A 24,964-nucleotide genomic window follows, 5' to 3' on the forward strand; every position below is an offset into this window, starting at 1 on the left:
TGATGGCCTTGGGCCAGCCATAGCTGTCGTAGGAGTTGTCCTTAAAAGGGCAGCTGCTGTAAGAGCTCTCTTAGCCCTCACAGTGTGTCTGTTTTGGGGGGGGGGAGGTGTAAGGTAAAGCAGATTGTAAGCCCCTCTGAGACTCTGAGATTCAGAGTATAGGGCGAGATATAAATCCAATATCTTCTTCTTCTGCTTCTTCCTCAAGTTTCAACAACTTTCTAGTCCTAGTTTACCACAGAGTTTACAATTTTATTTACCAAGGCAAAAGACGAAGACTCATGAACCCTATAAGATACAAGAGGATGGATGAAGGAGGATGGGTGGAGTCTAATATAAGTAAATATTACAAAGCAAACCAGTTGAGAGCTTTGGTGTCATTCTTTTTTTGATTTTTTGATAAGTCCTAGATGAACATGGAAGCTGATGAGAAACATCTGAAATTAATTGAGAAAATTGTCTTTGGTGGGGAAAAAGTAAGGGATCTAAAATGACTGAGAACCCCTTTCTATACACCACATTAAAAGTTTGGATTAATGGAAAAAATAAATTAATTTAGAGATAACCCTGCTGCTTCTTTTCATGCTCCATCCCAATTTTTCTTGTTTGGATAAACTGGAAAGTTGGGAGAGCCAGTTTGGTGTCGTGGTTAAGTGTGCGGACTCTTATCTGGGAGAACCGGGTTTGATTCCCTACTCCTCCACTTGCACCTGCTGGCATGGCCTTGGGTCAGCCATAGCTCTGGCAGAGGTTGTCCTTGAAAGGGCAGCTGCTGTGAGAGCCCCCTCCAGCCCCACCCACCTCACAGGGTGTCTGTTGTGGGGGAGGAAGGTAAAGGAGATTGTGAGCTGTTCTGAGACTCTTTGGAGTGGAGGGCGGGATATAAATCCAATAACTTCATCTACTTCACAGGATGTCTGTTGTGGGGGGGAAGGTAAAGGAGATTGTGAGCCGCTCTGAGACTCTTCGGAGTGGAGGGCGGGATATAAATCCAATATCTTCTTCTTCTCTTCTTCTACATTGAATGGAAAGAAAAGGGAAATTTAAAGAGACTTTTATGTTTACGGGACACCCTTGACTGTAATGCAACTACAAGAAAAACTGCAAGGAGAGTTAACAAATTACACTACTTAATTGTGAGCCTGAAAAGCATTTGTCTTGCCTCAACCCAAGCCGGAGCCTTCTCGGCTCTGACCCCGGCCTGGTGGACTGATCTTCAGGAAGAGAGCCAGGCTCTGAGAAACCAGATTCAGTTCAACAGGGCCTTCAAAACAGAATTATTCCAGCAGGCATACAGGCAAGACAACGAAGTTCCAGCTAAACTGGCCTCCAACACCTCCCCTCTTCCCTACAATTCGTTGCATTACTTACCAGCTTTAAACACACACCTCATACAACCTTGTTTGGATAAACTGAATTAGTGCCTACATTGCTATCTAACGTTATCTTGATTGTTACGTTAAATGGTTTCAACTTCTTCTTTTTTAAATTTTCAAACATTTTTATTGTAAAACCTACAAATATACAGAAAATAATTAAATATGATAATTTCATATTAAATAAAACAATAATCATAATGACCAACGCAACAACAATAAAAAATAATGACTATAGAAATGACAGTAATGGTGTTGATAATCAAAATTCACACAATTAAAATTAGACATTCTTACATAACCAAACCTATATTTAAAAATATATCAAGCTTTTATAAAAATGATTGTTTGAGACTATGACCAATTTCACACTCAGCTTACCCCACGGTCACATTCCTCTTCTCTGCGCAGCGTCCATCAGCTTTCCCACTATCTGTGCCGGAGTTACAGGAAGTGTCGCAGCTTTCACGCAGTGAACGGAAAGTGGTTTTTGGGGGTTTCCCTTTGCTGCACGAGAGCTGCGACGCTTCCTGTAACTCCGGCGCAGATAGTGGGAAATCCGACAGACGCTGCACAGAATAGAGGAACGTGACCGTGGGGTAAGCTGGGTGCAAAATCGGTCTTTATCATGTTCTGCCGTGTAGTTAATTAATGGATGCCATACTGCTACCACTTTGTTTTGATATTGTTCATCTGTAGATTTTGTCAAAATATATGTCATTTTGTATAATGTGAAGTATTCCCATATTTTTTCTTGCCATTGTTGTATAGTTGGCGGGGAATGGTCAATCCATTTGGTTGAGAAAAGCAGGGTGTCTGTTGTGGGGGAAGAAGACATAGGAGATTGTAAGCCGCTCTGAGTCTCTGATTCAGGGAGAAGGGCGGGGTATAAATCTGCAATTTTTCTTCTTAAATATATATATATATATATATATATATATATATATATATATATATATACACACACACACACTGTGGCTAATAGCCACTGATGGACCTCTGCTCCATATTTTTATCTAACCCCTTCTTGAAGGTGGCTATGCTTGTGGACGCCACCACCTCCTGTGGCAGTGAATTCCACATGTTAATCACCCTTCTTCTTCAAACCTGGTTCTTCCAGATAAGAGTTCACGCATGTAACCACTACACCAAACTGGCTCTCAAGAAAAAGATCTCCTTCAGAATTCCATTTATTCCATGCACAATTTTATAGAAAATTGGGGGGAAAAATTTTGGGGAAAGCCGACAGGAGATGAAATGTCTCTGGTTCGGGAGGACTCGTCTCAAAGAGATGAAGGGTTAGCTGCTATTTTTCTACCGGGTAACGGACCGGAGTTGTCCACTGTGAAGGTGACAAACAATATGGACTGTCTGCCAGTGTCTCGAGGCGGCAGGAGGAAGGTGGCGGGCCTAGCTCGCCTGGGAAATTATAGATGTTTGTATGCAAATGCTAGAAGTGTTCAAAGTAAAATTGGTGAATTGGAATGTTTAGTGTTGGGAGAAAACATAGACATTGTGGGAATTTCAGAAACTTGGTGGAATGAGGAGAATCAGTGGGACACGGTGATTCCTGGATATAAGCTATATCGGAAGGATAGGGAGGGAAGGGTTGGAGGTGGGGTGGCTCTGTATGTCAGAGAGGATATACGGTCCAGTAAGACTGAGATCAGAGAATTAGATTCACTTTTAGAAATGCTTTGGGTTGAAATGGAGGGCCCAAAAGGAAATTTAACTATGGGAGTTTGTTATCGCCCACCAAATCAAAAGAGAGAGGACGATTATAATATGATGGAAGGCTTAAAGATAGCAGCTAAACGTAAAAACTGTGTCATAATAGGTGATTTTAACTACCCGCAGATTGATTGGGTCAATATGTGTTCTGGTCGAGAGAAAGAGATTGAGTTTCTTGATGCTCTCAATGACTGTGCTATGGAGCAGATGGTCTCAGAACCTACCAGGGGTGGGGCGATCCTGGATTTGGTCCTAAGTAATGCCCAAGACTGGGTGAGAGATGTAAAAGTGATTGCGCCGCTTGGGAGCAGTGACCATAATGTTATTGATTTCACCGTTTGTATAAATAGGGAGTTGTCCAAAAAGACCACCACAACCACGTTTAACTTTAAAAGGGGTAAATACACTGAGATGAGGAGGCATGTGAGGAGGAAACTGAAAGGAAAGGTACATACGGTCAAAACCCTTGGGGAAGCTTGGACGCTATTTAAAACTATAATCCTAGAAGCTCAGATAAAATACATACCACAAGTTAGGAAAGGCACAAACAGGCATAAGAAAAGGCCTGCATGGTTAACGAACAAAGTAATGGAAGCTGTAAAAGGTAAGAAGGACTCCTTTAAGCGGTGGAAAACCAGTCCAAGTGAGATTAGTAAAAGGGAACACAGGCTGTGGCAAATCAAATGCAAGACTGTGATCAGGCAGGCAAAAAGGGACTATGAGGAGCATATTGCAAAAAACATAAAGACCAACAATAAAACTTTCTTCAAATATATTAGAAGTAGGAAACCAGCCAGGGAGGCAGTGGGGCCCTTGGATGACCATGGGGTAAAAGGATTACTGAAGGAGGATAGGGAAATGGCTGAGAAGCTAAATGAATTTTTTGCCTCCGTCTTCACTGTAGAAGACGAGAACTTTTTGCCCGCCCCAGAACCACTAATTTTGGAAGGGGTGTTGAAAGACCTGAGTCAGATTGAGGTGACAAATGAGGAGGTCCTACAACTGATAGACAAATTAAAAACTAATAAGTCACCGGGTCCGAATGGCATACATCTGAGAGTTCTGAAAGAACTCAAAGTTGAACTTGTGGATCTTCTAACAGAAATCTGTAATCTTTCATTGAAATCTGTCTCTGTTCCTGAGGACTGGAAGGTAGCAAATGTCACCCCCATCTTTAAAAAAGGTTCCAGAGGAGATCCGGGAAATTACAGGCCAGTCAGTCTGACTTCAATACCGGGAAAGTTGGTAGAAACCATTATCAAGGACAGAATGAGTAGGCACATTGATGAACACGGGTTATTGAGGAAGACTCAGCATGGGTTCTGCAAGGGAAGATCTTGCCTCACTAACCTGTTGCATTTCTTTGAGGGGGTGAACAAACATGTGGACAAAGGAGACCCGATAGATGTTGTTTACCTTGACTTCCAGAAAGCTTTTGATAAAGTTCCTCATCAAAGGCTCCTTAGAAAGCTTGAGAATCATGGAGTAAAAGGACAGGTCCTCTTGTGGATCAAAAACTGGCTGAGTAATAGGAAGCAGAGAGTGAGTATAAATGGGCAGTCTTCGCAGTGGAGGATGGTAAGAAGTGGGGTGCCGCAGGGCTCGGTACTGGGTCCCATGCTCTTTAACTTGTTCATAAATGATTTAGAGTTGGGAGTGAGCAGTGAAGTGGCCAAGTTTGCGGATGACACTAAATTGTTCAGGGTGGTGAGAACCAGAGAGGATTGTGAGGAACTCCAAAGGGATCTGTTGAGGCTGGGTGAGTGGGCGTCAACGTGGCAGATGCGGTTCAATGTGGCCAAGTGCAAAGTAATGCACATTGGGGCTAAGAACCCCAGCTACAAATACAAGTTGATGGGGTGTGAACTGGCAGAGACTGACCAAGAGAGAGATCTTGGGGTCATGATAGATAACTCACTGAAAGTGTCAAGACAGTGTGCGTTTGCAATAAAAAAGGCCAACGCCATGCTGGGAATTATTAGGAAGGGAATTGAAAACAAATCAGCCAGTATCATAATGCCCCTGTATAAATCGATGGTGCGGTCTCATTTGGAGTACTGTGTGCAGTTCTGGTCGCCGCACCTCAAAAAGGATATTATAGCATTAGAGAAGGTGCAGAGAAGGGCAACTAGAATGATTAAAGGGCTGGAGCACTTTCCCTATGAAGAAAGGTTGAAACGCTTGGGACTCTTTAGCTTGGAGAAACGTCGACTGCGGGGTGACATGATAGAGGTTTACAAGATAATGCATGGAATGGAGAAAGTAGAGAAAGAAGTCCTTTTCTCCCTTTCTCACAATACAAGAACTCGTGGGCATTCGATGAAATTGCTGAGCAGACAGGTTAAAACGGATAAAAGGAAGTACTTCTTCACCCAAAGGGTGATTAACATGTGGAATTCACTGCCACAGGAGGTGGTGGCGGCCACAAGTATAGCCACCTTCAAGAGGGGTTTAGATAAAAATATGGAGCACAGGTCCATCAGTGGCTATTAGCCACAGTGTATGTGTGTATATAACATTTTTTGCCACTGTGTGACACAGAGTGTTGGACTTGATGGGCCGTTGGCCTGATCCAACATGGCTTCTCTTATGTTCTTATAGAGCACTATCATGTCACTTCTTAGTCATTTTTTTTAAGTGATCAGAAAAGCCCCAGAAACTTTTGACTTTCCTCATACAAAAAGTACTCCAACACTGATGAGTTCCCATAAACATGTTTTTCTTCAACTGTGGACAGAATAATTATACCCAGTTGCAGGAGGCCGCATAGGAAATTCTTTCCCTTATAATTATTAAAACCATCGTACGGTCTTCTCCTCTGTAAGGAATAGCTTCAGAGATCACCTTCACAAACAATAATGTAATCCTCAGATTCAAGGGCCAAAGTGATCACTTTATATGATGCACAAATACCTCCTGTGACAGCAGAGACGTAGGCAGGAGTGAAAGATACCGCTTTAGTATCAGCTTCTTCAAGTCTGAAGCCTGGGCTACAATGCATAAGGTCTCTGCCTCCTTGATTTTGGAAAACGGGCTTGGAATTTGCTAAATGCCTGAGGACATACTTGAGCAGCAGATGCAACGGAGGATTGTGTCAGGGCAGATACAGAAGACCGATAGTGATGCTGGTGTTGGTGCTTCTGCTGTTCCTGCCTCAGAGCGTCGTCTGTGGGGCTGAAAGGGCAAAATGCCCATTGAATTTGTTGGAGGATAAAAAGAACCCTGTGAATCATTATAGGCCAGGCGACTACATTATTGGCGGGATCCTGCCTATATCTGTTGCTGATCGAGCACGAGTCTTCTTCAAGCAGCCTCCCAAAACTCATAGGTCAGTCATTTGTGATGACAGATGTCATGTGATTCTACTCAATTTGAGTTACATGGGGTCCCCTTTCTCATGTCCCTAGATAAATCACTGCCCTTAGTTGGTCCCGATATTTTTTGCTTCTGAGACCATATGAGCATGAAAATGTAAACAGAGACCTGATGGATCAGACTTGTGGTCTACCTAGTTCAAAATCATGGCCCACAGTTCTACAGGAGGGCCAAGAACACAGCATAGAGAGTGAATCTTTCCCCTGATGTTGATTGTTGGTAGCATTATTTAGAGGTTTACTGTCCCTGGAAGCGGCCCCGTGGCACTGAGTGGTAAAGCAGCAGTACTGCAGTACTGTGATCTGAACTCTCTGCTCACGCCCTGAGTTCTATCCCAGCGAAAGCTGGTTCAGGTAGCTGGCCCAAGGTTGACTCAACCTTCCATCCTTCTGAGGTTGCTAAAATGAGTACCTAGCTTGCTGGGGGGAAAGTGTAAAAGACTGGGGAAGGCAATGGCAAACCACCCCGTAAAAAAGTATGCTGTGTAAACGTCATGAAAGCAGCGTCACCCCAGAGTCGGAAATGACTGGTGCTTGCATGGGGGACCTTTCCTTTCCTTATTGTCCCTGAATGAGCAGATTCAAGTTCTTCACCACGGCTAGTAGCCACTGGTCCAAAAAACCCTCCCTGAATTTGTCCAATCCCCTTTTAAAGTTGTCTATTCTTGTACCTCTCACTCCATCTTCTGCAATCCAGTCCCACCTTTTGATAACTCATTGTGTAAGGAAAACATGGTCCATTTTTGTCTGTCCCAAATCTACTGCCCCTCAAAGCTGAGGATATCCTCAGTTGCTACTCTTTTGGAAAAGGGTGAGAAAATTAGTCTTTTCCCTCTCCCTCTACCTTGTGCACAAACGTATTAACTTCTTTAAATCCCCCCTCTGAGGTAGCTGAGGTATCTTTCAGCCATTCAATGTAACAGAAGCTTAAGTCCTCCTAGCAGAAGCAACCCTCTTTGCTTGTGAACTATGATGTAACTAGATGGTGATTGCAGATGTTTGTCTTAATCCATAATTCTCACTCACACCTCACAGAAAACAGCCTGCAAAGATGCTATTGCCTTGGTTGGAGACATACATTCTTATTCATCATAAAAACACACACTTTGGCCAGGTTTTTTTATTGCTGTGGCAGCAAAAGATTTCAGCCTAGCGTGAAGAAAAAGGAAAGGAACAGTCCCCTATGCATGCACCAGTTGTTTCCAACTCTGAGGTGACGTTTTCACAGCAGTCTTTTTTTACGGGGTGGTTTGCCATTGTCATGCCGTGGCGCAGTGATAAAGCAGCAGTACTGCAGTACTGTGATCTGAACTCTCTGCTCACAACCTGAGTTCTATCCCAGCGAATGCTGGTTCAGGTAGCTGGCCCAAGGTTGACTCAGCCTTCCATCCTTCCAAGGTTGGTAAAATGAGTCCCCAGCTTGCTGGGGGGGCGGGGAGTGTAAAAGACTGAGGAAGGCAATGGCAAACCACCTCGCAAAAAGTCTGCCATGAAAACGTTGTGAAAGCAATGTCACCCCAGAGTCGGAAACGACTGGTGCTTGCACAGGGGATCTTTTCTTTCCCTTGCCATTGCCTTCTCCAGTCATCTACACTTTCCCCCCAGCAAGCTCATTTTACTGACCTTGAAAAGATGGAAGGCTGAGTCAACCTCGAGCCAGCTACCTGAAAACCCAGCTTCCACCAGGGATTGAACTCAGGTCATGAGCACAGTTTAGGACTGCAGGACTGCAGCTTTAACACTCTGCATGGAGAAGGAAGAGTCTTATGGGGAGGTGGCTGCATTGAGACATTAATTTTAAATGTGACCAAAAAAGAGCTGCACATGAAACCTTGCTCTCACTTTCATGACACTTTGAAATGGTATTTCTAGGTCTCTGAAGGTAACTACTTCCCCTTTTTAGAAACAGAGGGTGCTTCTGACGTGGTGGGTTCTAGATGACAGAAAACTATTCATTTTGAGGCATTTTTGTCCTTCGTACAGAGATGAGAAAAAAGGAGGCTAACAGCCCAACTAAAGGAAAGATCTATCTATTGCCTAGAAATAATCAGGGGTTTGGGGTGATGAATGGAAATATAAAACATGCTCCTTCTCTTGGCAGAGCTCCAGTCGCAAACTGTGTGAGCATCTTGTCTTTCCTCTTTGCCATTCGGGAGATCAATCAGAACCCCCGGCTCTTGCCCAATTTCACTTTGGGCTACAACATTTACGACAACTATGGTGATGCACGTCTGAGTTACGACGGCTTATTGCACCTGCTCTCCTCTGGGCAAAATAATATTCCGAACTATCACTGTGGAAGAGAAAAGACCCTCCTGGCTGTTGTTGAAAGGGATGAGTCTGAAATCTCCATCCAGATTTCACATCTGCTGAGCATCTTCAAAATCCCACAGGTATGGGATGGGGGGGGGGGTGAGAGAGGGAGGCAGCTAACCCTAATTTTGGTGTAGTAGTTTGGAGAACTATCTGTATCCAAGGCAAACCATTCGGTATCACAGTAATCCAAGTCTATGCCCCAACCACTGATGCAGAAGAGGCTGAAGTGAACCAGTTCTATGAAGATCTACAACACCTTCTAGAATTAACACCAAAAAAAGATGTCCTCCTCATCATAGGGGTCTGGAATGCCAAAGTAGGAAGTCAAAAGGTAACGGGAACAACTGACAAGTTTGGCCTTGGAGAACAAAATGAAGCCAGGCAAAGGTTAGTAGAGTTTTGTCAAGAGAACAAACGGGGGGAGTGGCTCTGACCAATATCTGGTCAGGAGCTTTTGCCTAACGCTCTCCCAGCTGTCTCCAAAGTTATATCTTTTTTCACCCCTTTAACTATATTTTTTGAACTTTTGAAAGATGCCTCCGAAAGGGGGGAAAAAAACCAAGCAGAAGGAAAAAAGCTTTCAGCCTTTAACTAATTTCTTGGAACAGCCATCCACCTCCCACGCAAGGTTGGGGAGAGATGAGGAACCAGAAACTGAAGATAGCCCTCTTACTGTGAATTTATTGTCTCAAGCTATGTCTAAATTAAGACAAGAAATACGAGAGGACATAACTTCTATGCTTCAACCAATGTGTCAGCGTCTGGATGAATTAGAGAATTCTTGTAAACAGGCAACCCAGACTGCACAAGAAGCGTTAAAAAAGCTCAAGAGACGACTTCAGATGCATGGACGAGGGAACGAGTTTTAACAATGGACTTTCGTAGCCGGGAGCTGTGCTTAAAATTTAGAGGTTTTAAATCGGATGTGGAAGCTGAAATGGACTTATATATATTCAGGGCAAATTGGCTTGCTGAAGTAACCCACCTGGAAGTTGAAATTCTCCCATTCATTCAGAAAGCATATCGTGTTGGAAAGGTATGTGAAGACAATTCGTCTTATACCAGAGATATTGTGGTGCAGTTCAAGGATTATAGAATGAGGCAAAGAGTCTTTGCAGAGGCTAGGGAGAGAGGAGGCTTGGACTACCAGGGGTTAAAGATTCAGGTCTTTCTGGATCTTCCTCCTGAATTTTTAAGAATCAGAAGAGACCTTAAGGACACAACTGCCAAATTGCGGGACTTAAAGATTAAATATAAATGGCTACAATCAGGCAAACTATGTGTCCAAAAAGGCTCCACTTCGTTTACAGCTTATGACACAGCCTCGGGTGAGATACTACTCTCTAAATTAATTACCTCCTCTCCTACATCGAGAGTTAATAAGAGAAAGGAATGCTCTCCTCTCGTTCCTCCAAGGACAACCCGTGCGTGTACTGAGGAAGTTCATGTTAATCTGGAGAAAATATGGACTCTATTTAAAAGACACTGAAGCAACAAGAAAAGGGAAAAGCTGAAGAAACTTATAATTTATATTTATTGTTTTTTCTTTCAGAATTAAAGGCTGGGTGGGGTCAGCTGGTGAGAGCACCTGGGTAACATCCCTCCTTGTTTAATTCAGTCCAGGTGAAGAAAGAAGAATTTCTTCTTAACCTTAATTTTAAGGTCTCCAGGGACTGAGATATATAGTTAGAATTTATTCTTTATGGGGGGTTTTTTTGAGAGTAGAAGGAATAATCAAGATATAGAAGAAGAAGGAAAATAAGAAGTTATATTGAATGTTTCTGGTATTAAGTTTTAAAAATCTGTTAGGGAAAGCAGCATTGTTAAGCTTAATTATTCCTCTGCTATAAAAAAAATAGAAAATATAAATACACATATATATATATATAAAGTGGTGTGGAATGGTAACATATGAGATATTTTTAAGTTGCGTTGTTTTTGATTTGTTATTATGGTACACCTACCTGTTGGAACAGGTAGTAATTGTAATGAGTCTATAATAAAATTTTGAGAAAGTCAAGAGAACAAACTGGTCATAGTGAACACCCTCTTCCAACAACCTAAAAGGCAACTCTATATGTGGACGTCACCTGATGGGCAACACAGAAATCAGATTGATTATATACTCTGCAGTCAAAGATGGAGAAGCGCCTAACAGTCAGCGAAAACAAGACCTGAAGCTGACTGCGGCTCAGATCATGAGCTACTCATCGCAAAATTCAGACTTAAACTGAAGAAAACTGGGGAAGCCATCAGGCCATTCAGGTTTGACCTTGATCACATCCCTTATGAATATACAGTGGAGGTGAAGAATAGGTTTAAGAAACTAGAGTTGATAGACAGAGTGCCTAAAGAACTATGGACGGAGGTTTGTGACATTGGACAGAAAACAGCAATCAGTACCATCCCAAAGAAAAAGAAATGCAAGAAAGCAAAGTGGCTATCTGATGAGGCTTTACAAATAGCTGAGGAAAGAAGGAAAGCGAAAGGCAAAGGTGAGAAGGAAAAATTCACCCAACTGATTTTCAGGGAACAGCAAGGAGAGATAAGGAGGCCTTCCTGAAGGAACAATGCAAAGCAATAGAGAAAAATAATAGAATGGGAAGGACAAGAGGTCTATTCAAGAAAATTGAAGAAATCAAGGGAACGTTTTGTGCAAAGATGGCCATGATAAAGGACAAAAACAGTAGGAACCTAACAGAAACAGAAGAGATCAGGAAGAGGTGGCAAGAATACACAGAAAAATTATACAAGAAGGACCTCAATGTCCTTGACAACCATGACAGTGAAATCGCTGACCTTGAGCCAGACATCCTGGAATGTGAAGTCAAATGGGCCTTAGAAAGCATTACTAACAACAAAGCGAGCGGAGATGACGGTATCCCAGTTGAGCTATTCAAAGTCCTAAAAGATGATGCTGGTAAAGTGATGCACACATTATATCAACAAATTTGGAAAATGCAACAGTGGCCCAGGATTGGAAAAGATCGGTTTATATTCCAATCCCAAAGAAAGGTAATGCCAAGGAATGTTCAAACTATTGCACCATTGCACTCATTTCACATGCCAGCAAGGTCATGTTAAAGATTCTACAAGCTAGGCTTCAGCAGTGCGTAGATCAAAAACTACCAGAAGTTCAAGCTGGGTTTTGGAGAGGTAGAGGAACTAGAGATCAAATTGCCAACATTCACTGGATTATGGAGAAAGCACGGGAGTATCAGAAAAACGTCTATTTCTGCTTCATTGACTATGCTAAAGCCTTTGATTGTGTTGATCACAACAAACTGTGGCAAGTCCTTAAAGAGATGGGAATACTAGACCACCTCACATGTCTCCTGAGAAGAGGGAAGCGAGAAATCTCTTGTTCTGCTGGCATGTGGAGATTGCCTGAGAAGCTACTAATGCACAAAAATGAGAAACACAGTTAATAGGATGTACAAGCAAAATAAACAATTGTGTAGCACAAACAATTAATAAGTATTCAATACATCATGCAACAACATACAACATTCCAAGATAAGGTCTCAAAGTTAAAGTCCAAACTCTCACACAGTTTCCCAAAATTGTCCAATTGTCCAATATAAACAATCTCTTTCCAGTTGGCCTGTATTCATTGCCAGAAATCAAGATGATATGGAAGAAAATCTTTGTAGCCCAAGGGACCAGTTTTGGCACTCACGCCTTTCTCAACCACAGGCTTCCTCTGCAAACATATGCGTTCTGTCTCATCACAATATATTTCTTAATCGGGGCACCTGTCCAATATTTACACCCTCCTGAGGAAACATATGGAATTTTGACCATGAAAATATTGGACAATTGGGAAACTGTGTGAGAGTTTGGACTTTTACTTTGAAACCTTATCTTGGAATTTTGTATGTTTTTGCATGAACCCTGTGGCGCAGGGTGTTAAAGCTGCAGTACTGCAGTCCTAAGCTCTGCTCACGACTTGAGTTCGATCCCCAGCAGAAGCCGGGTTTTCAGGTAGCCGGCTCGAGGTTGACTCAGCCTTCCATCCTTCCGAAGTCGGTCAAATGAGTCCTCAGCTTGCTGGGGGGAAAGTGTAAAAGACTGGGGAAGGCAATGGCAAACCACCCCGTAAAAAGTCTGCCATGAAAACGATGCGAAAGCAACGTCACTCCAGAGTCGGAAAAGACTGGTGCTTGCACGGGGGACCTTTCCTTTTCCTGCATGATGTATCGAATACTTGATTGTGCTTGTTCGTTTTGCTTCAGAAGCTACTAAAACAGGGCACCAGAATCGTTGCAGATTAATTCATTCACAATGGAGGCGGGGAATCCAAAGTAAGGAAACAGATTTGTGATTTGTGAAGGCAAATCCCGCCCTCCACTTTTTTACATACAGATCGCACCCACTTCATGATCCATGCGCATGAGCAAGAGCAAGAATGATCAGCCTTGGAATGTATGTAATGTTTAACTAGAGCACAGAAATATTCCTCTCCTGCCCCTACATGTGCACCAAAGCCTCCTTCTGGCACTTCATCATCATCACCATGTCTTGGATGTCAATCCAATCTCTTCCTTTCCCTCCTAGGTCAGTTATGGGTTTGTTTCCCACATTCTTAATGATGCAGCTCAGTTCCCTTTTTTCTTTCGGACGGTTCCGAAAGAGGAGCAGCACTACCCGGGGACTGTCAGACTGCTGGTGCATTTCCGATGGACGTGGATCGGTCTCATCGCGTCGGACACGGACAATGGAGAACAGTTCCTGAGAGTCTTTCCTCCTCTGGCCAGCAGGAGTGGGGTTTGTGTGGCCTTCTCACAGACTTTCCCAACTGTACGCATATTCATGGAAAATACAGAAGAAATTTTGTCGTCAGATGCATTTCGCTTGTGGAGGGAAGTCAAGGTATTTGTTTGTCATGGGGAGCCACAAGTTTTGGTCTCTATATTTGTCTGTATACAAGCACTAGCTGAAAAGTGGATCAATCCCCCTGCGGGGAAAGTCTGGATCACCACGGCCTTGTGGGACCTCACCTTTTATTTTTTGAAACCACATTTAACTTCTGAGCAACTCTATGGCTTCTTTTCTTTTTCAATGCAGGCAGAGAAAAGGGTAGAATTTCTTACTTACTCAATGTTGTACTCTTCTATTGTTCAATTTTGGAAGCAATCATTTCATTGCATCTTTTCAAAGCCCGCTTTGTCCGTGAAAGGCCAAGTCAGCTGTGCAGAGAGAGAGAATCTGGAGGAGCTTTCCCAGGGTATGATCGAAACGATCCTTTCTCGAGACAGCTACCTGACCTTCCACGCTGTTCATACTGTGGCCCGGGCCTTACATGCCGCTTACTCGTCGAAATCCAAGCAGACATTCAGCAGGGGCAGCTTGGGATCCCGCCGTCTACAGCCCTGGCAGGTATTCCTTTCTCCGCATCAATAATCCAATCAACAAATCATCATTGTTTAATTTTCTTATCCTTTTGCAAACAGATTGTCGGTGAGGCCTCAGTTGTTGTTTCGCAGCACAGACCTTTTTCTTTTTAGGAACTGCTGTGGTGAATTTTGCAGCTTCTGGCCTTCAATCCCCTGGATGCCCTGAAACATTATTACTATCTATCTATCTATCTATCTATCTGTCTGTCTGTCTGTCTGTCTGTCTGTCTGTCTGTCTGTCTGTCTGTCTGTTTAATAGGCTTATATTCCGCCTTTTCCGGTAAACGGGCTCAGGGCAGATCACAACATATAAGAATAAAAATAAAAACCTACATATCAAAGTTAAAACACCAATTTAAAATTAGCAGTAAAAACAATAAATAAAACGCACCACCAGCGGACAGGGCACAGCATATCAATAACCAGTTGTAGGCCGACCTTAAGTGGGGAATCAAACCCGGTTCTCCCAGATAAGAGTCCGCGCCCTTAACCACTACACCAAACTGGCTCTCCAGCATACGGGAAGTGGTTTTTTTTTAAGTTGTGTGTTTCAAAACTTCAACCTTTTAAACATTTCAAAACTCAGGGGGAGAGAACAAAGCAGCCTCATCTTGTGACGTGTGCTGCTGGCATTTCAGCTTGGGAAGATCCAAATGCAAACCCCCATTGACCATACCTCATGCTACATTGGCATGCCTCCAAGAGACATCCATACCATACTGAGGCTCCTCCTTTCCCCCAAACCCATTCTCTCCTGGATCCACCCCCAAAGTCTCCAGGGATTTTCCAACACAGACCTGGCAAGCCTAGCTCCAGAATTTAGGAGGGTGGTGTAAGACATGAAAGCAATAAGAGGAAATCCCAAGTAGTTTTCGGCCCTCTGTGAATGGGCAGTGTTATGTATTTGCAGTGTGCACTGTTAGTATACCTGTTATGTATTAGCTGTGTTCACTGTTAGTAGGCCTGAAGCATTACGCTCCAAGATCCTGATGCCTGCATTCCGATTGGCCGTTATCTTAGAACCAGCCAATCGGAATGCGAGGCATTTCTTCCAGGAAATACAAATAAAGGATCCTGGAGAGGCAATAGGAGGGATTGCCGCTGACTAAAGGGGGCATGTTTAACTGAGCCACAGCGTATATATTGAGTGAAGTTGCCTGTACTGTTTGCGACTATTTCTTCTTGAGTAAACTGTTGCTGCTTACTTGAGAGCTGAGTGAATTCACTTTACAGCAGGCAAAACTTTCAGAACTGCAGGAAAGCTAGAAGACATGGCACTGTGCTGAGATATCCACCCTCTTCGGCTGCTTTCTAAGTGCCTAAGTTTTGTCTTTCCTTTTAGCTTCACGCTTTCCTGAGGAACGTCCCACTTTACAATACTTCCACAGGTGAAGTGTACTTGGATGAGAACAGGGACATTGCAGTAGATTTTGACATCATGCAGTGGGTGGGGCTTCCCAATAACTCCCATGGGGGAGTGAAAGTTGGAACTGCGGAAAGGCAACCATCTGGAGAGGCCAAAATCACCATTGACCAGAAGGCTATCATGTGGTCCATGCTGTTAAACAAGGTGCGGAAATCTATTGATTTCATAGCCTCTTCTTGATTACTGTCTACGATTATGTCAATGAATGTATTTGTTCTTTCTCGTGTGGCATTTCTTGTCCATCATTCTCTAAAAAAATATTACTTAATGGGGGTATATTTAAATGAACAAAAGGGGGATTGCAAAATGGGACAATCTATGGAGGAGGTTAAAATGAAGTTAGTCCCCATGGAAACACGGAGTTGTTACTGACCCATGGGAGAAAATCAAATCACAAAGTTTTCTTGGCAGACTTTTTTTTTAATGGGGTGGAAGAATCTGTAGTTTCCTCAGACTTGCATCTTCCCCCAAGGTGGGAATCTCTATTTCTGAGCCAAGACTTCCCTTCTGTAAACCACCTGCCTTCTACAAACCTGAAAACCTGAAAGAAAGTATGGGCGTTTTCCCACAGAGCTTACCTCGGAGCGACGTCCCTCTTCCCCGCGCAGCGTCTGCACGGATTTCCCACCAACTGCTCCGCATAACCAGGAAGAGCCACAGCTTTTGCATCGCTAACGTAAACTGTTTTTTAGCGGTTTACATCTGCGACACAAAAGGTCCGGAACTTCCTGGTTATGCGGAGCAGTTGGTGGGAAATCCGCGCAGACGTTGCGCAATGAAGAGGGACGTCGCTCCGAGGTAAGCTCTGTGGGAAAACGCCCTATGCCTCCTTTGCTCTGCTCTGGAAGGCCTAGCATCCAGGACCTAAGATCGCCAGTCCACGGTCTCCATCTTGTATCTAAAGACAACAAGCCCTTAATTTACCTTTAATGCTACATTTTGAGTTGCCTGTCTTAACAGAGCGGTGAATGTCAGCTTCCCACATATGTGGTTTTCTATCAATACTGTCACTCTTAAATTAGGGCTTGAACTTGGAATTTCGACAGCCGGGCCTATACATTATATCTGCATACACACAAAACACCCTTCTGCTTGGTTTTCTGGTTAGTCCTTCCCCAGTTCGAGGTGTTCCGAGAGCTGTCAGCCTGGACAAGCCAAAGTGACTCAGGAAGGGAAGCCATTTTGTTGCTATGACTGTGTTCCATGCCCGGAAGGAACCATCTCCACAAAGGAAGGTGGGTGACTCCAAAGAAGTGACCTTGCTGATTTTTTTTTAAAAAAGCTAAGAGGCAAACTATCTTCTCCACCCTCTGCTGCCCTCCCAAACACTAAGAATACAGAGCATCACTGTTCCAGACAGAATGTTCCATTCTGGGGACCTGTCTACCTTTGGGACCACCTTTCCCCATACATACCCCAGAGAGCACTCCGTTCAGGGTCTCAAAATCTCCTTAAGATCCTTGGACCGAAAGAAGTTTGATTGACCAGCATTAGAGCCAGAGTGTTCTCAGTAATAGCCCCCACTTTGTGGAATGCCCTCCCCGAAAAAATCAGGGCCCTGCGGGACCTGCCTCAGTTCTGCAGGGCCTGTAAGACCGAACTATTCAAACTCGCCTTTAATGGCTAGGGGAAGGTGGCTGTTACCTTCAGCACCGACAATCTCACTGAACTAATGTAATGGAAATCAGAAACTTGCCATCTTGGATTTTTAATATGTATGGAAATGTTTTAAATGTATTTAATTTTAATATGTTTGTAAATTGCTAGTGTTTTTAAACTGTTGTTAGCCGCCCTGAGCCTGTCGGGGGAGGGCGGGATATAAATCTGATAAAATAAATAAATAAATCTATATCTTGTGGCTAATGGCCACTGATGGAGCTCTGCTCCAGGTGTTTATCCAATCCCCTCTTGAAGCTGTCTATGCTTGTAGCCACCCCATCCTGGGGTAATGAATTCCACATGTTAATGACTCTTTGGGTGAAGAAGCACTTCCTTGTATTAGTTCTAAGCCTACTGCTCCTTAATTTCATTGAGTGCCCAAGAGTTCTTGCATTGTGACAAAGGGGGGGGAAAGACCTTTTCTCTACCTTTGCTATACCATGCATAATGTTGTAAACCTCTGCTATGTCACCCCTCAATAGTCATTTCTCCAAGCCAAAGACTCCTAACCTTCCACCATCTACATTGGACAAATACTCCTGTCCCTTCGACAAATAATTAATGGACATAAGAACATAAGAGAAGCCATGTTGGATCAGGCCAACGGCCCATCAAGTCCAACCCTCTGTGTCACACAGTGGCAAAAAATGTTATATACACACATACACTGTGGCTAATAGCCACTGATGGACCTCTGCTCCATATTTTTATCTAAACCCCTCTTGAAGGTGGCTATACTTGTGGCCGCCACCACCTCCTGTGGCAGTGAATTCCACATGTTAATCACCCTTTGGGTGAAGAAGTACTTCCTTTTATCCGTTTTAACCTGTCTGCTCAGCAATTTCATCGAATGCCCACGAGTTCTTGTATTGTGAGAAAGGGAGAAAAGGACTTCTTTCTCTACTTTCTCCATTCCATGCATTATCTTGTAAACCTCTATCATGTCACCCCGGACAAGTCTGACATCAGAAAAATTAAAAAACCAGTGGGAAACATTTATATCTTCCAGGACATTCAGTTGCTGACTTTGCTATGAGTAGCAAAGAAACTTTGCAAAGAAATTGCAAATTCTTGCAAAGAAATTTCAAAGGGAGATTAGAGACAGACTGCTAAATTGCAACCGATAGCGAAGCTCAAGACAATGCATTCACCTAGATTGAACAGAGTCCTCGGTTTTCTGTCTCATTACCAATTCTGATTTCTCCACTATTATTATTATTTCAGCAAGTGTGCGATTTTTCCTTTCTGCTGGACCATTCTACTCTGGACCATTCTACTCTGGAGTAGAGTGTATGGGATTGTAAACTAATGCTCTGTTCTTCAGCCAAATAATCCTTAATTTCATGTCTCACATATTCTCCTCAATTATCAGTGCAGATTCCTAGTGCCTTTTTTTGAAATCTGTTACTGATCAGTTACCGCCCACATATGCTTTAAATTTTTCCAGCACTTGACTTTTCTTTTTAATTAGGTAGGTCACAATGTGTCTTCAAAAGTCATCAGTAAAGGTTAGCACATACTTATTCCCACTAGAGAATAATCACTGTGTATATCACTATTATTATTATTATTTTCTATCCCACCCTCTCCGCAAGCGGACTCAGGGCGGCTAACAGTCAGTTTGAAACAATTTGGGAATACTATGTAAAACAATAAAGCAACAATTAAATACAAAAAATACATTTCGTGGTGTCACTACCACCATAAAATACATTAAAAAATAGTTGTTCAGTCGCACAGTCGAGTCCGACTCTTTGCGATTCCATGGACAAAGTCACGCCAGGCCCTCCTGACTTCTACCATCCTCCGAAGTCTGCTCAAAACATAGAATACGGCCACCATAAAATACATAAAGTACATTTTATTGTGCTACTCCCACTCTGCGTATCACACCGAATTGCAGTCACACTTGCTATTGTCGTTTGCCTGCTAATGTCTTTGGCATCTGAAACCCTCCACTTTTCAATATACACCACAGATGGATGTTAGCATATGAAAATGCTCAGTAAGGCATGAGGCAAGCGAAGCATGCTGATCTGACAGCTAGTGTCAAATAGATGACATCAGTGTTATAGCAAGGCTCTGCCAAGTAAAAACTGGTTTCAACCAGGTTGATGAGGTAACAAGGTGATGAGTGCAGAAGGACTCAGCACTGAAAGCTCATTGGTACAGTGACTAAATGCATGTGTATATAAGTAATGCTGTGCTGTACATAACTACCCTTCTACTCTATATGAATGATTGGCAGAGCACTTTGATGGGAGTCTGTATAAATGTAAATAAACCTGTATATAGTTAACTACACAGAGTGTTGTTGGACTGTGTCTTACTATAGCAACTCACCTACTGGTGGTGGTAGGACTAGGCGGTCACAAATCTGCTCAAACAATGACAATGGATTCACATTCTAGATCAGGGGTGTCAAATGTGCAGCCGGGGGGCTGAATCAAGCCCCAAGATGGATCCTATCAGGCCTGCAAGAGAGTGTGTGTGTTTAGTTGGTTCATTGTTAGCCACAGTGTATGTGTGTATATAAAATTTTTTGCCACTGTGTGACACAGAGTGTTGGACTTGATGGGCCGTTGGCCTGATCCAACATGGCTTCTCTTATGTTCTTATTGTGCCAGGGCTCTCCTGGGTACAACTGCGTTTTGTCACTCCCTTTCTCTGTATTCATGCCTTCATGATCTAGTCCAGGGGCGCCGAACTCATTTGTTACAAGGGCCAGATCAGACATAAATGAGACCTTGTTGGGCTGGGCCATGTATGCCATAAAATTTAATTCCAGATAGTGGAGATATAAACTTTTTAAAGGACACCAACAAAAACAATTAAAGATTTTTTTAAAAAAAAAATCTTAAAAGAATACATGCTTAAAAGATTAGCACTATTGCAATATTTTGGTTATTTAACAGTCTCTGATAACTGACACCGCTTGTACCGAATTATTGCATCAAGATCTGGAGACAATGTGCTGTAGTTATCTTGAGTATGCTGTTCAGGTATTGTTCAAGTGTATATCTGTAAGTTGCAAACCTACTTTTGATTTATTTATCTTCGTTACAGAAATCTCATGGTCAATGCTTTGAGCTTATGACCCAGAGGAAAATATGAAATGGCTGGGCATTGTGAGCTTTTGTACATAAGCTGCTTCTTGTGCTGATCAAGAAAATGTGAAGGCACCATGATGCAGCCTGAGGGCTATGTGTTTGTCTACAAAACAATGGTCTTCCTCAGAGAAATAACTACAACTCCTATAAGGCAATGCAAGAATAGAGAGACAGCAATGTATAGTGGTCAATATCAGCCTACTTATCTGGGAAGCCTAGGTTAAAATCTGCAGTCTACAAAGGAAATGTGGTGGGTGAATTTGGTCTGGACACACACTCTCAGCCTAATCCACCTCATTGACTTGCTTTCCTACTGAGAAAGACAAGATCAGAGGTGTCAAACTCATTTGTTATGAGGGACGGATCTGATATAAATGAGACCTTGTTGGACTCAGGCCGTGGGTATACCTATTTAAGATTAGGGAACAGAGATATAAACTTTATAAAGGACACAGACAAGCACAATTAAATGTTTTTTTTAAGAAACATAAAACATGCTTAAAACGTTAGCACTCATTGGTCTTAAAGGTGCTTCTTTGTATTTCTTCCATGGGATCCAGGGAACTGGGCAAAGGAAGCTCTGGCTCTTTCCTTCCTTCTGCAGGAGGGGAAGGAGCCTCAGCCAATAGAAGGAAGAGGGATTTGGCTCAGTAGCACTGCTTTGCAATTGAGAAAACCTGGAAAAACAAGCTCTGCTTTCCCCCTTTCCTCCCCAAGGGAGGAGGCTCAGCCAATGGAGAAATAGAGGGTTTGCTCTGTAGCGCCTGTGCGATTGAGCAAGCCTTTCAAAGCAAGCTGTTATGCAGAAGGAAGCAATAGAGAAGGAGAAGGAAGCAGATGACACCTGGTTGCTTGGGGGCCTGATAGGAGTTGTCCGGGGGCCTGATTTGGTTCCTGGGCTGCATGTTTGACACCCCTGGTCTACACCTAATTTGTAAATTTGCAGGATCATCTCAGATTCAGAGGATGCAATCTCTAAATGTGAAAGCATACCTATCCATGAGACTTTGGGCTGTTGAATGTGTGCTCGTCCCTTTAAAAATCCTTGATTCAATATGTCAAGTTATAAGACTATTATTATAATAATAATAATAAACATGTTAAAGATATTAAAACTGTTTTGATCTTCCCAGATGCAGACCACTGTGAAAAATGTCCAGAAGATCAGCATCCAAACAGTGACCGAGATAAATGTGTGTTGAAAACTACAACCTTTCTGTCCTATGAAGAACCTCTGGGGGTTATCCTAACTGTCATTCCTCTGTTCTTGTCCCTAATCACTGGTGGCATTTTAGGACTCTTCATTAAATTCCGAGATACTCCAGTAGTCAAAGCCAACAACCGGGACCTCACCTACATTCTCCTCATCTCCCTCCTACTTTCCTTCCTCTCCTCCTTTCTGTTTATTGGCCAGCCAAGCAAAGTGACATGTCTCCTTCAACAAGCCACCTTCAGCATCATCTTCGCAGTTTCTGTCTCTTCTGTCTTGGCCAAAACTGTCACTGTGGTGGTGGCCTTCATGGCCACAAAGCCAGGGAACAGGATGAATAAATGGCTGGGCAAGAGTTTGGCCAACTCCATCATCATCTCCTGTTCCAGTGTCCAAGTTGGCCTCTGCATCCTCTGGCTGGGAACCTCTCCCCCCTCTCCAGAGTCTGACATGCACTCCCAGGCTGGGCAGATCACGCTGCAATGCAACGAGGGGTCTGTGGCCATGTTTTATGGTGCCCTTGGCTACATGGGCTTCCTGGCTGCTGTCTCTTTCATGGTGGCTTTCCTGGCCAGGAAGCTGCCTGGGGCCTTCAACGAGGCCAAGCTGATCACCTTCAGCATGCTGGTGTTCTGCAGTGTGTGGGTGTCGTTTGTTCCCACCTACCTGAGCACAAAGGGCAAATACATGGTAGCTGTACAGGTCTTCTCTATGTTGGCCTCCAGTGCTGGAATGTTGGGTTGCATCTTTTCCCCCAAATGCTACATTATTTTAATGAGACCTGGTCTTAATACTAAGCAGCATTTAATGACAAAAATGAACAGCTAATGGGACATAAGAACGTATACACACTGTGGCTAATAGCCACTGATGGACCTCTGCTCCATATTTTTATCTAACCCCCTCTTAAAGCTGTCTATGCTTGTAGCCGCAACCACCTCCTGTGGCAGTGAATTCCACATGTTAATCACCCTTTGGGTGAAGAAGTACTTCCTTTTATCCATTTTAACCTGACTTCTCAGCAATTTCATTGAATGCCCACGAGTTCTTGTATTGTGAGAAAGGGAGAAAAGTACTTCTTTCTATACTTTCTCCATCCCATGCATTATCTTGTAAACATCTATCATGTCACCCCACAGTCGACGTTTCTCCAAGCTAAAAATGCCTATCCATGTTTGACACTAAGGGAGAAATCTATCACTTTTGGGGAGCTTCAAAGGAATCCGTTTGGAAAAACAGGGTCATAAAAAGTCATTTGGCCAGTGTAATTAAAATTCCACTATTGGGGTATGGATTTATGACAAAATGATCTCTGATTGGGTATTTCACATATGATACTATGATTTTCCATTGGTGTGACACTCTGCTTCCTCATTGGGTAATTGAATCGCTTGATGTGACGTAATTTACCCTAGAAAACAAGCAATCCTACCTGTCAAGATTGGGAATTCCTCCATCCTCTCCTCCCTCCATCCCTTCCTGCCCTCAGCCCCCTACCTTCTCAAAAGAAATCTCCCTCCAGAGGCCTTGTGTTTCCTCTGACTGAGCCTACTCTGCAAGATCTAGGTATTGTATCACCTCTCCCGCATCCATACTTATTCAGCTAACCACTGTATTCCTCTTGTATGCTTGAAATTGTTTGATTGGGATGTAACTATTTGAAAACCCATACCTATAATAAAATCCATTAATAACCAAAGAATTTTCAGTGGTCTATCTCCGTAAACATTGACAGAGATCCTTGCTCACCTCACCTCTCGTAGACTCACCATCTTGAGCTAAGAAATATTAGTATTCCCCAATAAAAAGTTAGTTGAGGTGGACTTCCGGGGTTGGATCATGGCAGACTGAGCTGCTTCTCTGCTGAGGAATGGACCGGAGCCTCTGTTCTGGGCAGAGAAGGTGATTTCAACGCCTGCTGCCTCCTTTTCTCAGTGATGGAGAAGTCCAAGACATGCTTAAAAATTTTTGAGGGGATTTACTTTGGCTGACAGAAAATCCCAGCAAGGTTCCTTGTAGGCTTTGAAGAGTCCCCAGTGAAGGATTGCATTCCAGCGTCTACAGAGGGTCTCCAAGGGCATTAAATTGACTTAAATTCATCATGATTCAAGTTTTCTTTGGACTATCTTAATATCTATCTTTGGAAAGAACGGTGTAAAGAAGGATATATCTGGTTTCAAGGTAAAAGATTTTTATCTATCATTCTGGGACTAAAATAAGCTCTACATGAGATAAGGATTAAGATTTGGACTCAACTATAATATTCTAAAGCAGGGGTCCTCAAACTTTTTAAATAGGGGGCCAGTTCACTGTCCCTCTGACTGTTGGAGGGCCGGACTGCCGTTACTGTACAAAGGCACGGGCCGTCAGTTCTCCGTCTTCTGCATCTCTCTCCCTTCCCCACACCACACACCTCGGCCTGGGAACTCACCTCACCTCAGTATCACCTCACACTCTGTCTCCGCCGCCTCAGCTTAGTGCCGGAAGTGTGCGTTGCTAACGCGAGTTTAGGTCGAACGTCACTTTCGGTCTGATTTTGCCATAACCTGGCGGGCTGCATAAACGTCATCAGCGGGCCCCATCTGGCCCGCGGGCCATAGTTTGAGGATCCCTGTTCTAAAGTCAAGAAGAGGGGTAAGGGGGTAATTTTGGGACTTTTGGAACTTAAGAAGCAAAGTTAAAAGACAAAAAACAACTTTTGTTTGGAATACTTGCGGTTTCTGTAGAAAACTCCCATTGTCACAGAGTTGCTGAACTGAAAGACGTCACAGGAAGTGGCGAGATTTCTCAACCATCGAAAATGAGACTTTGTGGCAAGAAAGGAAGGAAGTAGCCATTGGAAGAAGGGAAATTTTGAAGCCTCCTGGCCTTCTCTAGTACTCTCTCTCTCTCGGCTTGGCTTCGCGAACGAAGATTTAAGAAGGGTGCAATAGTCCACGTTTGCTGCAGGCTCGCTGGTGGCTGACAAGACCAATGTGGGACAGGCAGGTCCGGCCACAGCGGCTGCAGGGAAAAGTCTGATTTAGGGTTGGTCCTGTAGCAGTGCGATTCTTCCTCAATCTCCTTTTGTCCTCAAGACCAGCTATGCGTGTGTTCTCAAAGGAAGAGACAGCCTGGTGGATGGTGTGCCTCCATGCTTTGCGATCTGAGGCTAGGTCAGACCACTGGTGATGGTTGATGTGACAGGTGCTAAGGGATTTCTTCAAGGAGTCCTTGTACCTCTTCTTTGGTGCCCCTCTATTTCGATGGCCGGTGGAGAGTTCGCCATACAGGGCAATCTTGGGAAGGCGGTGGTTTTCCATCCTAGAAATATGCCCTGCCCAGCGCAGCTGCGTCTTCAACAGCAGTGCCTCGATGCTGGTAACC

General features: G+C 43.4%; 1 protein-coding gene across 1 annotated transcript; it reads left to right on the forward strand.

Moving 5' to 3' along the window:
• Nucleotides 1-8,544: 8,544 nt before the first annotated feature.
• Nucleotides 8,545-22,426, forward strand: LOC132571707 (vomeronasal type-2 receptor 26-like). Its single transcript, XM_060238501.1, has 6 exons — nucleotides 8,545-8,874; nucleotides 13,355-13,564; nucleotides 13,931-14,176; nucleotides 15,536-15,763; nucleotides 16,728-16,854; nucleotides 21,522-22,426. The coding sequence occupies exons 1-6, from the start codon at nucleotides 8,545-8,547 to the stop codon at nucleotides 22,424-22,426; spliced, it is 2,046 nt and encodes a 681-aa protein (XP_060094484.1).
• The last annotated feature ends 2,538 nt before the right edge of the window (nucleotides 22,427-24,964 follow it).

The sequence above is a fragment of the Heteronotia binoei genome, chromosome 5 (assembly GCF_032191835.1).
Source record: "Heteronotia binoei isolate CCM8104 ecotype False Entrance Well chromosome 5, APGP_CSIRO_Hbin_v1, whole genome shotgun sequence".
Lineage (NCBI taxonomy): Eukaryota > Metazoa > Chordata > Lepidosauria > Squamata > Gekkonidae > Heteronotia > Heteronotia binoei.

What these genes read in the sequence shown, in the direction of transcription:
- LOC132571707 (XM_060238501.1), top strand. Translation starts at nt 8,545, where the DNA reads ATGAATGGAAATATAAAACATGCTCCTTCTCTTGGCAGAGCTCCAGTC. An exon ending in GGTCCATGCTGTTAAACAAG is followed by an intron (nt 15,764 to 16,727) that starts GTGCGGAAATCT and finishes TTTTCTGGTTAG; the next exon opens with TCCTTCCCCAGTTCGAGGTG. An exon ending in AACCATCTCCACAAAGGAAG is followed by an intron (nt 16,855 to 21,521) that starts GTGGGTGACTCC and finishes TGATCTTCCCAG; the next exon opens with ATGCAGACCACTGTGAAAAA.